This window comes from Saccopteryx bilineata, chromosome 5 (genome assembly GCF_036850765.1).
Source record: "Saccopteryx bilineata isolate mSacBil1 chromosome 5, mSacBil1_pri_phased_curated, whole genome shotgun sequence".
In the NCBI taxonomy this organism is placed as follows: Eukaryota; Metazoa; Chordata; class Mammalia; order Chiroptera; family Emballonuridae; genus Saccopteryx; species Saccopteryx bilineata.
The window spans coordinates 8,991,663-9,008,758 of NC_089494.1; the positions used below are offsets into that span (position 1 = coordinate 8,991,663).

Consider the following 17,096-nt stretch of genomic DNA (forward strand, 5'->3'; position numbering starts at 1 on the left):
TGCCTAAAATCAAGCAGACAGTCTGACCTGTGGTGGCGCAGTAGATAAAGCATCGACCTGGAATGCTGAGGTTGCTGGTTCAAAACCCTGCACTTGTCTGGTCAAGGCACATATGGGAGTTGATGCTTCTTGCTCCTCCCCCCTTTCTCTCTCTCTCTTTCTTTCTCTTTCTCTCACTCTCCTCTTTAAAATGAATAAATAAAAAAGATTTTTTAAAATCAAGCAGACAGTATGAATCAAGCTGTCTCATTCTGCAAGTGTGCTGTGTAATGCCCGGAACCCTAGGGATTAGGGTTCCTCTCTTAGTTCCAGTTGTGTCCCTTACAATCTTAGCGCGTCATTTAAGTGTAAAGTCTTTTTTTGTTTACCTAATGATAATTTTTATAGTCATTTTAAAGGAGAATTTTGGTGGGCTGCTAAGAATTTATGATATAAGTAACTTTATAACCTAAGAATTAGATACTAAGATTTATGGGTAACAAAATTTTTATCAGCAGTGTCTTAAGGGCCTTCTTAATACAAACCGTATCTTCTTCATGTCAGTGATTCTACATGATTGGATCTTACACCAAGATTTTTACCTGTTTTTATGTGTTGGGGTACCTAATAGGGCCAGTGGTATATATTTGTATTAAGTTGAAAACGACTTGTTTAATGAATGAATTTTGTCACATCCACATTGTTAAATTGTCCATATTCTGTTATTCACCATCTAAAACCTGATAAGATAAATTTAAGGTAGCATTTATGGAGGGTCCCCAATGTGTCTTAAGTTCATAAATTTCTCCATGGTTATATTCAAGGTTTCTCTCTCTTTGCTCTCAGGCAGCCCATCAGGTCGGTGAGGATGAGATAAGCTTGTCCACTCTGGGACGAGTTTATACTATTGATTTTAATTCTATGCAGCAAATCAATGAGGACACGGGAACAGCACGTGCCATTCAGAGAAAACCTAACCCCTTAGCCAATACTAACACTAGTAAGTGCCTTTTGAGTTACAAGTTTTATTATCACGTGAATAATATTTGTAATAATAAATGTTTCGTTGAGTGTTAAACTTAAGTAATTAATTTGTTGTTATTTTTATCATGTGCTTTACTTGACAAATGTGTATTTCTTAACTGGTACCTTCCCCATGATTTTCTGACCTAAGGGATTTGCAGTGTGTTAGGCTCTAATCAGAATAGGCCTGTGCAATTTTCTTTTATTTTTTTAGTCTGATTCTCTTATCTCTATTTTACCTTTAAATCCTCCCACACCCTTCAGATTAGTTCTTTCCAACCTTTTATTCTATACATTTTCACCAAAATTAACTGAGGAATAGATGACTAATTTCTTTTTCAGATCTCTGGCATTTATTCCGCTCAGGGATTTATTCCATTGCTTTTGAAACTCTAGCTTAGAGTGCAGGGGTCAGCAGACTTTCTGAAAAGGGTCAGCGACTAAATATTTTAAGCTTTGCAGGCCATGTGGTTTCTATACTTAACCTCTGCTATCGTAGCTCTAAAACAACCTATACATATATAAACAAATGTATGTGTTTGTGTTTCAGTAAAGTTTTATTTACAAAAATAGCTGATGGCTCATACCAGGTCTTTGGACCATTCTTTGCCAACTACTGGTGTAGAGCATACTTTTCATCAGTTACCTCTTATTTATACCTGTTCCCTCTAAGCAGATCATCCTGTTTTTTTCATGACTTCTAACTATACTTACTGTCCATTTCTTGAATTCTTTATTTCTTACAAGTTGATGAGCTGGTTAGTACTAAAATATCCCCAATATTTTGTTGAATGTATGTTAATAAAATAACAGGGACATTATAGTGGTGGTGCCTTGTTCTCTCCAGCTGGCCCAAATGGTGAGTGGTATTCTAGCTGGCTAAATTTTTTTGTCTTCATGATCCCTTTCGTATCTTTATTAGATAAATTGATTTGTTTTATAATCAAACATTTTAGCATTTCAAATACACTGGCTTGAATGCTTCATGTTGTGTGTTTCTGAGATCTGTAACTTGAGATTCATACTTTTTTTTATAACAGGTGGATATTCAGAGTTAAAGAAGGATGATGCTCGAGCACAGCTTATGAAAGAGGATCCGGAACTGGCTAAGTCTTTTATTAAGACATTATTTGGTGTTCTTTATGAAGTGTATAGTTCCTCAGCAGGACCTGCGGTCAGACATAAGTGCCTTAGAGCAATTCTTAGGATAATTTATTTTGCTGATGCTGAACTTCTGAAGGACGTCCTGAAAAATCATGCTGTTTCAAGGTGTGTTCATGAAATGAGAACATTTTAGATACTCAAGTATCTGCAAGAACTTTCAGAAATCTCTATAAACATGTAATGTAGGAAACTACACATAAAACAATTTATTTGGAGCATCTTTTGCCCTTTGTTTTTTTTTTATATTTATACACACCTTTGATAAGTAATAAAAATATTTGAGCTTTTAAGAAAAGTTTTTGTTTTAACAGACTGGTTTCATAAATAAAATATTTCACTCTCAAATTTAAAGTAGTATGGCCAAAAAGAATTAAAATTCAGACAAATGTTTTATATACAAATGCTTTCTTTCTTTAGTCACATTGCTTCCATGCTGTCAAGCCAAGACCTGAAGATAGTAGTTGGAGCCCTTCAGATGGCTGAAATCTTAATGCAGAAGTTACCTGATATTTTTAGTGTTTACTTCAGAAGAGAAGGTGATGTCATTTATGATTTATCTTTTAGTCTAAATAGTATTTTAGTAGGAATATAATTTTAACGACAATTAAAACTGTTGTGTTTTTATATGATATTTGCAGGCTTATAGCTCAAGCACCTGTAGTGTGTCTTTTATAAATCTATTAATACAGGTTGTGTGAGATTCACTATCAGTTGATGAACACTAAGTTTCAGTGATTTCAGTATTTATGGGCCCGAAGCGATCATTGATTTTCTTCTTCTTTTTTTATTTTATTTTTATTTTTTTTTATTTTTCTGAAGTTGGAAACGGGCAGGCAGTCAGACAGACTCCCGAATGCGCCTGACCGGGATCCACCCGGCATGCCCACCAAGGGGCGACGCTCTGCCCCTCTGGCCATTGCTCTGTTGCAACCAGAGCCATTCTAGCGCCTGAGGCAGAGGCCATAGAGCCATCCTCAGTGCCCGGGCCACCTTTGCTCGAATGGAGCCTTGGCTGCGGGAGGGGAAGAAAGAGACAGAGAGGAAGGAGAGGGGGAGGGGTGGAGAAGCAGATGGGCGCTTCTCCTGTGTGCCCTGGCCGGGAATCGAACCAGGGACTCCTGCACGCCAGGCCAACACTCCACCACTGAGCCAACCGGCCAGGGCCTGACTTTCTTCTTATATTGGTAATATACAGCTATCCAAAAAGATTCCTTGAGGTCACTTTCTTTCCCAATGAGTCCTATTATAGATCAGGACCATTGTAAAGGGATTATATTTTACTTCATTGTGGAGATAATGGACTCTTTTAAGGCTTGGAATCTTCAGAATGCAAATAGTCCATTCATCTATTTGGAGGAATTTGTTGAAATCAGGAGACGTCATAACTTTCCATACTCTTTGCTTGCTGCTTTACTAAGTGAAATAATCGTTAGCTTTGTCTTCCATCTTAACAATGATCCTAGTTCTTTCTGCATATAATCTGTTTTCCATTCTTTGACCACCTTTTCTTATCAGCACAAGATTTGTATTTCTTCACATCTTCACAGCTTGAGAATGCAGTAGACATGATAGTGTAATAGTATTGAATCATAAAGGAAGAGTTTTCACCATTTATTATCAGTTCTGTTCAAACAGCAATGGATTTTCAAAAAAGTCCAACACCACACATTTCACATGAATTAGAAGGCAGACTGTCCACTTCCCAGCGATAGTAACCATGGTTAACAAATCAGATGTATGTGTGAATAGATGTTTTCTGTGCTCACATACACATTTGGCATGTGTTTTGTTTTTAGCCTTAGATTATCCTGTATTTTGCATTATGGATTGTGTTTTTGGTATTCTGGTTTTGTTGTTTGCTTTCAGTTGTTTCACCTTTCTAATTTTCAAGTGTATCGGAATCATTTTATGTTTCCAGAGTGATTTTTGCTTTACTTTAGTAGGATCAATTAATTATGCCTTCAGATTGAATTTCCTAGTTTCAATAGCTTATACCTTATAAAGTTTATGGAGTAATCTTGATTGGTACTAGTGCTTTGCATCTGGCAACGTCCACTATTCTTTGAGATTTCACTTATATGTCGCTTATTCCTGAAGATTTTACTTGACTTGTGTCAGACCCCTTACTCTGTGCTCCAGCAGCACTGTATGTTTCCTTTCACAAGCAAGTCACTTGCTATTTGTAGTATCTTGCAAATTGTGCCTCTTCCACAAGTCAGTAAGTGCTCTGAGTTCATTTTTTATGTCCATGGCTGTATCCTTAGTTCCCAGTACACAGTCTAGCATATGATTGCTGCAAATATTTGTGGAACAAATGCCTGAAGTTTGTATTCATTTCGACATCTTTTTAAAGAATCTGATGGAAAGATCTGGACTTTTCCCCAGAAATATGTGAATTTGTGAACATGTACTCACATGCAATAGACACACATCACTGCATACTGTTTGGTAGTTCTTGGACCATCCCCGTGTATATCCTCCCTGCTCCTGCTCCGCCTTAGAAGTTACTGGTTAGTTCTCCTGTACACTTTCCAGGCTGTGAAAATCCCCACCTTCCATAGCTGATGTTCTCTTTCTTGGGTCGCAGTGTGTTCTTGAGATCTTGTCTCACTGTAACATTTGAATTTAACTAATGATTGTAGCTCTTACTTCCTGCTGATCAAGCCCCACAGGCACGCTGTGTTTCTGTAACTGATTGTTGTTTTTATAATAGGCATATAAATTTCCAGTAGGACTTGAATTGTGACCCTGTTCAATTTCCTGTGGTCATTTTTTAATATTAGAAGACATTCAGTGTAAATATCTTTCTTTAATTTTGAATTTGCCTACTATTTTTCTAAATGGAGTCAGGTTGAAAGTCCTAGCACATAATACATCTCTCCTCATTTACTAGGTATTTTTTATTCATCCCGTATAAATCATTGCTAGCATTAAAAGATTTAGTAATAGCGTGGAGGTGGTCCTGGTTAAAACTAACTCGTTTTAATCCCTGTTACTATATAGGTGTAATGCATCAAGTAAAACATTTAGCAGAATCGGAGTCTTTGTTGACAAGTCCACCAAAGGCATGTACAAATGGGTCAGGATCCTTGGGGTCTACGACTTCAGTCAGCAGTGGGACAGCCACAGCTGCCACTAACGCTGCCGCCGACCTGGGATCCCCCAGCTTGCAACACAGCAGAGATGATTCTTTAGATCTGAGCCCTCAGGGGTAAGTGGGAGTTGTGCAGTGACTTCTGTGCTCTTTGCCTTGAACTCTGCCCTGGTGACTGAGACACAGGAAATAAAATATTAGAGCGCACATTTTCTATTTCTTTATCTGTATTTTGTTCTATGTGTGATGGGAATGGGAAGAAAAGTGAACATTTGTTGGAAACTTGTCATATTGAGCCATGTTTTGGAACCACGAGATACGTGGTCCATATTTCCATCGATATATGAGGGAACTAAGGCTCAGAGAAGGTAAATGACTTGCATAGTGTCACATACTTACTCTTCACATACGGGATTGAGCCCTCATTTTTGGTTCCTTAATCCTGACTTAGTACAGTATGCATTCCAACTTTGAGACATCTGGATACTGATGTGCTGAAAATTTAAAATGAGGATTTTTAGAATAAAAAGATAAGAAACCTAATTTTTCTATTAATTGACAAATGGGAACTTTGCTCTTAATAAAGGATAATTAGAGTTCATAATTAAATAAAATTCTCTGCTTTCATCCCTGTTTTTAATTCCTTTTTTGTACTTTGCTACTGAGAACATTACCAGATCCTCGTATGGGTTTTTATTTGTTGTGTTGAAATGAATCACAGTCTAACTTGCTTTTGTTCTTTGATGACTTGCTACTGCTGTCTCGGTTCTGAAATTCAGAATGTATTCAGGATGTAATACTCCTTTTAAGCTGAAAAGTAGATCTTGTTAAAATATATAACAGATGGAGGTCTAAAAATCAGTCTTGTAAACTGCACGGTAACATTGTCCTCTGAAGTGAGCCTGTTCTGTCCCAGCTGCTTTTGGTGCCACCTGCTGGCAGTTGTCTGCTTGAGCTTAAATAGGAATTTTAACAATTCTGGGACATGGCCACAGACTGGGACCTCTGGCACAGTTGGTGTTACTTTAGGAAGCCGCTGAGTTTAGGTGGTACCCATGTTATGGGCCCAGTTAAAGGAGATTAGGCCTGGGGAATACTGGGGACCCCCCACCTTCCCTGTTGTCAAGGTGAATTATCTTCCATGCACCCTTGCAGCCCTGCCTGCCTTTCCCCTTCCCAGCCCCACTCCCTCCCCCAGCTGTTGCAGTAAACCCTATGCAGGATTTTACCTTATCGCACAAGCGTAGTGCCAGAGGTGTCCTAGGTACTTGTGAGATCTGATGTGTTTCAGACAAATTCAGTATTTCTGAGCCATGGAAATTAAGGAATTAGACTTGGTTATTACAGATTCTAATAGTTAATGATTCTAAAGTTAGTGGAAAGAATATTTTTCCTAAGTGGTCTCATTCCCTTCTATTGTAGTTTCAAATGTAAAGTTCATATAAATTTGTAAAGAGGAGATTGCTCAATCAAGTTAAGTTTATTCTTTGAAAAGTTCACTTGCCCTTTAATGTTTTCGATGGACATGGCAGGTGTTGGAAGAATTTTTCAATTTTTTCAGTTTTATTTGGGTCATAAACTAACTGAACTAGAATAATTTTTTATCTTTTCCAACTTACCTAGCCTTGTTATTCTAAGAATATTGATATTTTAAACTATTTCCAGTGTTAAGAATAGTGAAATCACACAAATGCTACATATGTTTCATTTAGTATATTCTAATTCAAAGCAGATTATCCACTTGCTAGATTTTTTTATAAATAATTTTGATTTTTTAAAAAAATTACTGAAGTATTTGTAAGTGCATTCATTTAGAATGTTATTGTCATGGCATACCATGAAATTACTTTGGGTAATATTGGAAAGTATTTTGATAATATTAACAGTGCTATGTACTTGTTATTTAGTAAGAAAGATATCTGGTTCTCTGATTTAACATTCTTTTTCTAGTTTGTGATTGCCCAGTCCTGTTTAATACTGGTTCTCCACATTGTATACTTGTTTTTAAGTATTTTGCTATACACACTGTGTTTTAACAAAGGATCAATCCAATATTCTGTATGGTTTTATTTTTTGTAGTTTATATACTCAAACAGCTAGCTAGTTTCTGAACTAATCATTTCCTATGTCTGTATACTTCTAGAATATGACAGGTTCAGAGTTGGCATTAAATAATCAGAAACGCAAATTGTATAACTCCCTGTTTCTGCCATTTTAGCTGCTTTTCAATGAGTGGTGATAATAAATCGTGGTTATTGCTAAACTTATTCCATGTTTTCCCATGTGATAGTCGATTAAGTGATGTTCTAAAAAGAAAACGACTACCAAAACGAGGGCCAAGAAGGCCAAAGTATTCACCTCCAAGAGATGACGACAAATTAGACAATCAAGGTAATTCCTCTGATGAAACTAGGGGGAGAGAGGGGAGATGGTAGCAGTTAGAGATGCATGCTTCATTAGAACTGCTGAGTGTTGCAGACTCCTGAAGAACACTGAATACCCAGTGTTTTTAGTTCTTCCAGCTAGTTAATCTGTTAATAATGGGAATCTTAAAATTCATTTGGTTTTTATCAGTTATTCTAAAACTACCACTCTCTCCTCTTCTCATAGCTAAAAGCCCCACCACTACTCAGTCACCTAAATCTTCTTTCCTGGCAAGCTTGAATCCAAAAACGTGGGGAAGGTTAAGTGCACAGTCCAACAGCAACATTGAACCGGCACGAACTGCAGGAGTTAGCGGTCTTGCCAGGGCCGCCTCAAAGGACACCATATCCAATAATAGGTGAAGTGGGAAGATCTATATTCTATTCTCAGATTGGAAAAACAGCACCCTTATTATGTACAGATGAAACCTGGACACCGACTTTTAATTTATTCTCAGAAGTGACTTAGGTCAAGGGTGCAGCAGATTTCTCAATTTTTAAAGCTTGCGTCTTGAATTACAGTCTTATATTTTAAAAATCCTTTTGACATCCAGCTGCTGTGAGTCATACATGTTCAAAACCAAACAAATTATGTCCCCCTGGAACCTGTTCTTCAGTTTTGTTCTAGACATGGGAAAACTGACATTTGTGTGTGCGCACTCATGAATGCACACACTTGTATGACACCCTTCTTTTCGTTACAGTGGAACTTAAGAATCTTAAAGTAGAGGCTTTTTTTAGGAAATTCAAAAACTACCAGCTAACCTGTTTTATATAAATTTATGGCTTTTAAATTTTCTCTTTAAAATCCTTGAGAATTGTTTTGCTTTTTGGCTCTGGGTGTAACATACCAACAAGGATTATTTCCTCTGCAGATGAGAAATTGAAGAATATCAAATGTCACTGGAAAACAGGCTCCTTTTGTTTAGTTTATTGGTTTGGTTGTTTGGTAGTAGTTTCTCTGAATTTCAGTTAGTAAAAATAATAGAACAAATATATTTTTGAAGTCATCAGAATTTGTAATTTAAACAGCCAGGCCTCCGTTGTCATAATCATGTACCTAACAGATAGTTGTTTCTGGTCTGTAGCCCTTTACTTAGCTCTCCAGGGAACACACGTCAAGGGCAATGCAGGTGTGTCTGTACCTTAGAAAACAGTCGTGTAGAAATTGCTTTCTGCTGAATACCTAAGAAACCACTACCTTGTAGATTCCCCAAAATGAGAACTTTTGTTTATTCTTCATGCAGCGACTTGAGATGCATTTTAAATTAAGCACATGTGCATTTCTCTAGGTACATCTTAGCCCATTTTCACAATGTAACTTAATTTGGTTAATGTGGAGCCTGAATTTATTAGTTTAGAACAGGCATCCCCAAACTACAGCTCACAGGCCGCATGCAGCCCCCTGAGGTCATTTATCCGGCCCCCGCCGCACTTCCGGAAGGGGCACCTCTTTCATTGGTGGTCGGTGAGAGGAGCACTGTATGTGGCAGCCCTGCAACAGTCTGAGTGACAATGAACTGGCCCCCTGTGTAAAAAGTTTGGGGACCCCTGGTCTAGAATAATAGGCCGAAAATGGTTTTATATGTACTAGTTGCTTGCATTTTGATCAGAAGTTATAATTGAAATCCTTTCTTTATGCATTGAGACTTGAATATCTCCTTTTTCATTTTTGTAGGGAAAAAATTAAAGGTTGGATTAAGGAACAGGCACATAAATTTGTTGAGCGTTATTTCAGTTCTGAGAACATGGATGGAAGCAACCCTGCACTGAATGTCCTTCAGAGACTTTGTGCTGCAACTGAACAGCTTAGCCTCCAGGTATGGTACCTGGTGCACCTTGCTGCTTCTTTCTTACTATCTTCTGCACTCTCTGTCTTGCTGTTTGTTTTTCTTGATGACTGTAGCTTTCTGTGGATTTAACTCTTATAGATATACTTCTTAGCCAAATGTATACTTTTAGCACTATTTCTTGATCTTGTCCATTGACTTAAATGCTTCATTTTATCATTAAATGTACTAGCACTCTCATCTTTAACTTTTCTTTACTGTCCCATACTTCTTGACAAATGAAGAGACTTCAGAAATGTCTCTTAAGTCCTCTCTCGCTCCAGGCATTGGAGTTATAGAACCCTCCTTAACTTCTCTCCACTTGGGTTCTAACAGTAGTTGGAAAGGATAGGGGTTTATTAATTAAGCCTTTTATAGTTCATCTGATTCTTTATCTTTTTACATTTTGAAGTACTTTTAGCAGTTTGAGTCGTACATGCTTTCCAAGAAATGGTCCATTTCAGTCAGATTTTAAATGTATTAATTTAAAACCATACCTTGTTTTTTTTCTTTGCATTCTGATATTATAGCTCTTTATTCCTTAATTTGAATTCTCATCCTCTTCTTTAAAAAAATGAAACCACATTAATTGAATTGTGATGATTTTTATGTTAGTATGAACACTCGTTTTTTGTTATGAAATACTAGAAAGCCCGGCGGTCATATGAAATGACCGCTGTTCTAGATATTATAAATTGTAATTAAAATGATTTGTGCAAAGGTGTCTGCTAATTCAAACTGAATTACCCAGGGCAGGCGGCGAGGACGCCCCTTTGCTTACTGCCCCACGGGGTTTCCCCCTTCTACTTGCTTAATTGCTTAAAGTAGAGTGCAATGAAGGAAACCACTGGCGGTACATTTCTTAAGAGCCACCGCTAGCTCAATAAATAAAGGTGATTTAAATAATAAAATGTTAATTCAAATGTCAAAGATCTCTTTGTACACAACATTTCTTGTGTAGATCTTTCCATCATTTTTAAGCTCGCCTTGCAGAGGACCATCAATTATTTTTAATTTTACGTCCGTTCTTTCACGAACTCTTGAACAGGCAACATAAAGTTGACTGTGTCCAAATGCAGGCTCAGGTAAAAAAAATGCCAACACACTTAAATGTTTGGCCCTGAGACTTATTGATGGTCATAGCAAAGGCAAGTTTTACAGGAAATTGTCTACGTCTCAATTGAAACGGCAACCCTGTTTGAGATGGAGCCAAATCAATTCTTGGAATGACATGTATTTCACCTTTAGAGGAGCCAAAGACTTAGCTATTATGACATTTTTTTCAATTGGAGAACCTCTAGTCTTGTGCCATTGCAAAGACCCCTTCTGGTGTTAAGATTTCTTAACAGCATAATAATTGCTCCAATCTTTAACCTCAGTTTGTGAGGTGACATGCCAGAAGGCGGGACTATTTGAATGCCGTGGCAACTTCACCCCATTGGCTAGTACAGTTACGCAAGCAACCAATAAACTATCGGCGACAAACAGACACTTAAGCCGCATATAATATTTAACATTTTGTGAATGTATATGTAACATCGTATTTTCCAAGGATCTACCAAGAATGCACCATGCTTCACCCTATTTTTAAAAGTTATTGAGAATGTATTCAGTTTCATTCAGGGAATGTAAATTGTGCGTTCAACAAAGGCTGTTGAAATTAATGGAGAAATACTGTTCCCAACTCTTCAGGTGGATGGCGGAGCTGAGTGCCTTGTAGAAATCCGTAGCATAGTCTCAGAGTCCGATGTTTCCTCATTTGAAATCCAACATAGTGGATTTGTGAAGCAGCTGTTGCTGTATTTGACATCTAAAAGTGAGAAGGATGCTGTGACCAGAGAGATCAGATTAAAGAGATTTCTTCATGTATTCTTTTCTTCTCCAGTAAGTTATCTAATAATGCGTGTGTATCTTATTATAAGAATCATGTTCACTAATGTGTACCTTTTTATCTCCCTAGTAACTTCCAGTAGGTTTTGGTCAAGATATTTGAGGTCAAGTTTCTAAGTTGCTTATACACAGTTGAATTCCTTGGTAATTTTTATATATCAAGTAAACAGTAAAACAAAATGGCAGTTTAATGAAGCTATGCCAAAGCTTCTGTGGTCACTGTATCTCAAGTCTTTTTTTTTTTTCTCTTGTAAGACAACTGATTAACAGTAGTCTCTCCTTTGTGAATATGTTTTATTGTTGTTTCCAAACGTATTGGAGTTTGAGATAGAAAGACAGTAGACATAGTGTAGCTGTAGCCATAAGGTAGAGTAAATATACACATTTCCGTTTTGTATGTAAAACATAGCAGATGCTTCCTTTTTAATTTATTCATTTTAGAGAGGAGAGAGAGAAGGGGTGAGGAGCAGGAAGCATCAACTCCCTATATGTGTCTTGACTGGACAAGCCCAGGTTTTCGAACCGGCGACCTCAGTGTTCCAGGTTGACGCTTTTTCCATTGCGCCACCACAGGTCAGGCCCATAGCAGATGCTTCTTGATTTAGGATGAGGTTAATCCAGTAGCTACTATAAGTTGAAAATATCTTTTTTTTTTTTTTTTTTTTTTGTATTTTTCTGAAGCTGGAAACGGGGAGAGACAGTCAGACAGACTCCCGCATGCGCCCGACCAGGATCCACCCAGCATGCCCACCAGGGGGCGATGCTCTGCCCTTCTGAGGCGTCGCTCTGTTGCAACCAGAGCCACTCTAGTGCCTGGGGCAGAGGCCAAGGAGCCATCCCCAGCGCCCAGGCCATCTTTGCTCCAGTGGAGCCTCTGCTGCAGGAGGGGAAGAGAGAGACAGAGAGGAAGGAGAGGGGGAGGGGTGGAGGAGCAGATGGGCACTTCTGTGTGCCCTGGTCGGGAATCGAACCCGGGACTTCTGCACGCCAGGCCGACGCTCTACCACTGAGCCAACTGGCCAGGGCCTAGTTGAAAATATCTTAAGTCAAAAATGTGTTTAAGCTGGACCAGGTGGTTGCGCAGTGGATAGAGCATAGGACTGGGGTGCAGAGGACCCGGGTTCGAAACCCTGAGGTTACCAGCTTGAACGCGAGCTCATCTGATTTGAGCAAGGCTCACCAGTTTGAGCCCAAAGTCACTGGCTTGAGCAAGGGGTTACTCGGTCTGCGGTAGTTCCCAGTCAAGGCACATATGAGAAAGCAATCAGTGAACAACTAAGGAGCTGCAACGAAGAATTATTGTTTCTCATCTATCTTGCTTCCTGTCTGTCCCTCTTTCTGTCTCTGTCACACACACACACAAAAAATGTGTTTAATACATCACAGCTTCACCTACCGAACATCATAGTTTAGCCAGCCTACCTTAGACATGCTCAGGACACTATCCCAGAAACGCCAGCATCACAGTGGACTGTAGGGGGTCCGGTGTGGACGCTCTTGATCCTGCACCAGACTGGGAGCCACGGCTCACTCTACTGCCTAGCGTCATGGGAGAGTATTGTACGGACTGTTACCACCCTGGGAAAAGATCACAGTTCAAAGTGCGGTTTCTACTGAATGCATGTCATTTGTTCAACATTGTAAAGTTGAAAAATCCTAAGTCATGCCATCTTAAACTTGGGGACCTTCTGCACTCACAGTTTCATTCCAAGGTGCTTAGTCACATTTACAATGTGGATTACAAAGCCAGATTTTAGAGTAGCTCCCCTTTCTTTACCCTCACTGACTGAGAGCAATAGACTAACTTACTGGACACTTGATTTTACGCTACTTGTTTACAACAGCATACAAGGCGTCTCTAGGGAGATTTCTCTCTGTGTAATAGGGCCAAGGATAATGCTCCTGTGTGTTAGTAAAATACTTCACCCGTCTTCCCAGTGTTTGTGGGCATTTACTGAGCAATGCTTATGTTATTTTAATATGTTGGGCTCCCTGAAGCAGTTATTTATTAGACAGTCATTAGATATGTAGCAATATTGGGTGTAGTTTTCTCCCATACTTAATATTATATACAGGTGTCACCTCTTGCTTTAAACTCCTTGGGCTAGACCAGGCAGCGGTGCAGTGGATAGAGCGTCCAACTGGGACACAGAGAACCCAGACACAAAATCCTGATGTCATTGGCTTGAGCACAGGCTCACCAGCTTGAGCAAGGGGTCACTTGCTCTGTTGTAGTCATCTCCCCTACCCCCATCAAGGCGCATATGAGAAAGCAATCAACAGACAACTAAGGTGCCGCAACGAAGAATTGACGCTTCTCATCTCTCTCCCTTCCTGTCTGTCTGTCCCTGTCCCTCTCTGACTCTTTGTTTCTGTCAAAAACAAAACAAAAAAACTCCTTGGGACTTTATGGATTGCAAGAGTTCTAAAAAGCAATATTTAATTTGTTACCTGGTATCCCCAGTAGCTGCTAAATATTATTTCATACACATTTAATATTTTTGCATCAAAAATGAATCTTTCTACTCAATAAATGTAAATAAAGACAGAAGATAGCCTCATACATGTCTGAGTCACGTTTTGCTACCAAATGAGCTGTATTTTCAAGCCGTTTGGACTTTGGTTATGAATAAGGGACTGTTGACCTATACAAAAAAAGAGTGTCTTTATTGAACTAATTTATTTGGAAACATTATTCTAACAAATTAATCAGAAAAGACCAAACAGAATAGATGAATGGTTTACTTTTGAAACTGCCTATTAAAGTTTCTTGTTGAGGAGTGTTCCATTTTGAAGAGGCCTTGTGTAACCTGTTGGTTTATTTATAACTTCAGCTTCCTGGAGAAGAGCCCGTTGGAAGAGTAGAACCAGTGAGTAATGCACCTTTGTTGGCGTTAGTTCACAAGATGAACAACTGCCTCAGCCAGATGGAGCAGTTTCCAGTCAAAGTGCATGACTTCCCCAGTGGAAACGGGACAGGAGGCAGGTAAGGCTCATTGCCTGAGTATGCCCTTGCCCTTGGACTGTGCTTGATTAATCTTGTTGAGTTCAAGTGGCAAGAGGTCTGGTAACATTCATCTGTCTGAAGAACATTTAGCTATATTGACTGAAGAAATTGAATAGTCTAGAATAAATTAAATACTGTTTATCTTTAAAATCATACCATTTCTTAAACATGATGTTTTAAAAAGATATAACCCAGTGACTCTTGGCAACTTGTAATCTGTTTTTGTTGAATTGGCATACTTTAATATATAAAGCTTTTCTTCAAGGATTTTGTGGATATGGAAAATTATAAATTCATATTCTGTACAGTAATGTGATTTCATATGTAATGTAGGTGCTTATAACTTTGTATCATGAGGGTTTTAGCAAATAAGTGTTTATTTTGAACTTTTGCTGTTTTGATAAGACTCATTTTTTCAATGTAGTTTTCTAGGACTTTGTAAGATGGTGTAGCAAAATTTATTATAAGATTGATTGTTGTGTTTTATATAAAGTTATGAGCTTCCTGGAATATTATGACTAGAATCTTGGAAGTTTTCTTTAATTAGTTTAATTTTAAAAATACAGAGCCTGATATATTTTTAAAAAATTCAAAATTTTAATTGAATTAAAATAATATGCATTTTCAATTAGATAAAGTGATCAGGATGGACTAGGTTTTTTCTACTTTGAATAATGTAGAGCAGGGGTCCCCAAACTATGGCCCGCGGGCCGCATGCGGCCCCCTGAGGCCTTTTATCCGGCCCCTGCCGCACTTCCGGAAGGCATACCTCTTTCATTGGTGGTCAGTGAGAGGAGCATAGTTCCCATTGAAATACTGGTCAGTTTGTTGATTTAAATTTACTTGTTCTTTATTTTAAATATTGTATTTGTTCCCGTTTTGTTTTTTTACTTTAAAATAAGATATGTGCAGTGTGCATAGGGATTTGTTTATAGTTTTTTTTATAGTCCAGCCCTCCAATGGTCTGAGGGACAGTGAACTGGCTCCCTGTGTAAAAAGTTTGGGGACCCCTTATGTAGAGCATGGTATTCAATTATGATCGTATACCATATTGGAGTCTTTTATAAAATAAGGGGACATTTTCAACTACATTGAGAAAACCATGAAGCTTTCCATTTTTATTCAAATTTATATAAACAAGTATATTTACATATATAATAAGTTTAATGGAATATTTTTTCCTATACCCCTATGGAACGTTATAGATAACCTTTTTTAATTTTTTAAGTGAGAGGTGGGGAGATAGACTCCCAACTGGAATCCACCGGTAGCCTCTGTTGGGGATGATTCTCGAGTCAGCTAAGCTTTCTCAGTGCCTGAGCCTATGCTCAAACTAAATGAGCCACTGGCTATGAGAGGGGGAGGGGGAGAGGGAGAGAAGCAGATGGTTGCTTCTCATGTGTGCGTCGGCAGGGTATCAAACCTGGGACTCCTGCACTTCAGGCTAGCGCTCTATTCACTGAGCAAACTGGCCAGGCCTTGATAACTGTTTTTTGTTTGTTTGTTTGTTTGTTTGTTTTTGGTTTTGTATTTTTCTGAAGCTGGAAACAGGGAGACAGTCAGACAGACTCCTGCATGCACCCGACCGGGATCCACCCGGCACGCTCACCAGGGGGTGATGCTCTGCCCATCCGGGGCGTTGCTCTGTTGCAACCAGAGCCATTCTAGCGCCTGAGGCAGAGGCCACAGAGCCATCCTCAGCGCCCGGGCCATCTTTGCTCCAATAGAGCCTTGGCTGTGGGAGGGGAAGATAGAGACAGAGAGGAAGGAGGGGTAAGGGTGGAGAAGCAGATAGGTGCTTCTCCTGTGTGCCCTGGCCGGGAATTGAACCCGGGACTTCTGCACGCCAGGCCAACACTCTACCACTGAGCCAACCGGCCAGGGGCTGATAACTGTTTTAAGCTTGTCTTTCTTTCTTTCTCTCTCTCGCCAGCCATTTTTTGAAATGAGCAGTTTAATATTTTTTACCAGGTCTAGACTGGTATGGCTATTAAACTGCTTTATTCAAATGAATATAGCAAAGTTTGTACACCTGAAACTAATAGAAATTTGTGTGCTAACAGTAATAAAAACAATTCTTGACTATAGCAAAGTAAATTTTAAAGATTAGTTTTTAAAGTGATTTTATAGTGGAAATAATTTTGTTATTTTATAATAACTTGTACTAAATTACTTGAATTGCTGGTAAGTGCTTGCTTATTTTGTGTCTTAAGAAACTGTAGAGTCTGTGTTATGCTTTTACTTGAATTAATGTATGTCAATTTTGAAAATAATAGAATAACTTTTTTTCACAAATTATCTTGAGCTTTTCTCTTAACAGAGGATCACAGGCTTTAAAATTTTTCAACACACACCAGTTAAAATGCCAGTTGCAGAGACATCCAGACTGTGCAAACGTGAAGCAGTGGAAGGGTGGGCCCGTCAAGATCGACCCCCTGGCTCTGGTGCAGGCTATCGAGAGATACCTTGTAGTTAGAGGTACTCTTCTTCACGATGTATGTTGGGCGTTTGTGTGCACAGTTTGGGATGGAATTGCATTAAGGATTAGATAAATTAGTTTCCTGTTTGTTGCTGTTTCTGTTAAAACCTAACATCAGAAAGTTGTGTTCCCATCGTTTATTTTATGTGTAGTATGTAGAATTAAGTTTATTGCAATAGGGCTTGACGGCTTACTTAGATAATGAGTT

The 17,096-nt window shown here is 38.7% G+C and overlaps 1 protein-coding gene across 16 annotated transcripts in view; it reads left to right on the forward strand.

Moving 5' to 3' along the window:
• The window catches only part of TRIP12 (thyroid hormone receptor interactor 12), a 156,344-nt gene that overhangs the window by 114,770 nt on the left and 24,478 nt on the right, over positions 1 to 17,096 (forward strand). For 8 of the 16 annotated variants that reach the window (XM_066279914.1, XM_066279911.1, XM_066279925.1 and 5 more), the window contains 10 exons: positions 826 to 979; positions 2,043 to 2,271; positions 2,584 to 2,702; positions 5,170 to 5,377; positions 7,551 to 7,651; positions 7,871 to 8,042; positions 9,362 to 9,503; positions 11,205 to 11,396; positions 14,237 to 14,388; positions 16,715 to 16,887. In XM_066279914.1, coding sequence (XP_066136011.1) covers positions 826 to 979; positions 2,043 to 2,271; positions 2,584 to 2,702; positions 5,170 to 5,377; positions 7,551 to 7,651; positions 7,871 to 8,042; positions 9,362 to 9,503; positions 11,205 to 11,396; positions 14,237 to 14,388; positions 16,715 to 16,887 — 1,642 coding nt within the window. The remainder of the gene's footprint in view (positions 1 to 825; positions 980 to 2,042; positions 2,272 to 2,583; positions 2,703 to 5,169; positions 5,378 to 7,550; positions 7,652 to 7,870; positions 8,043 to 9,361; positions 9,504 to 11,204; positions 11,397 to 14,236; positions 14,389 to 16,714; positions 16,888 to 17,096) is intronic. The other 8 variants (XM_066279916.1, XM_066279917.1, XM_066279924.1 and 5 more) reach the window with 3 other exon arrangements.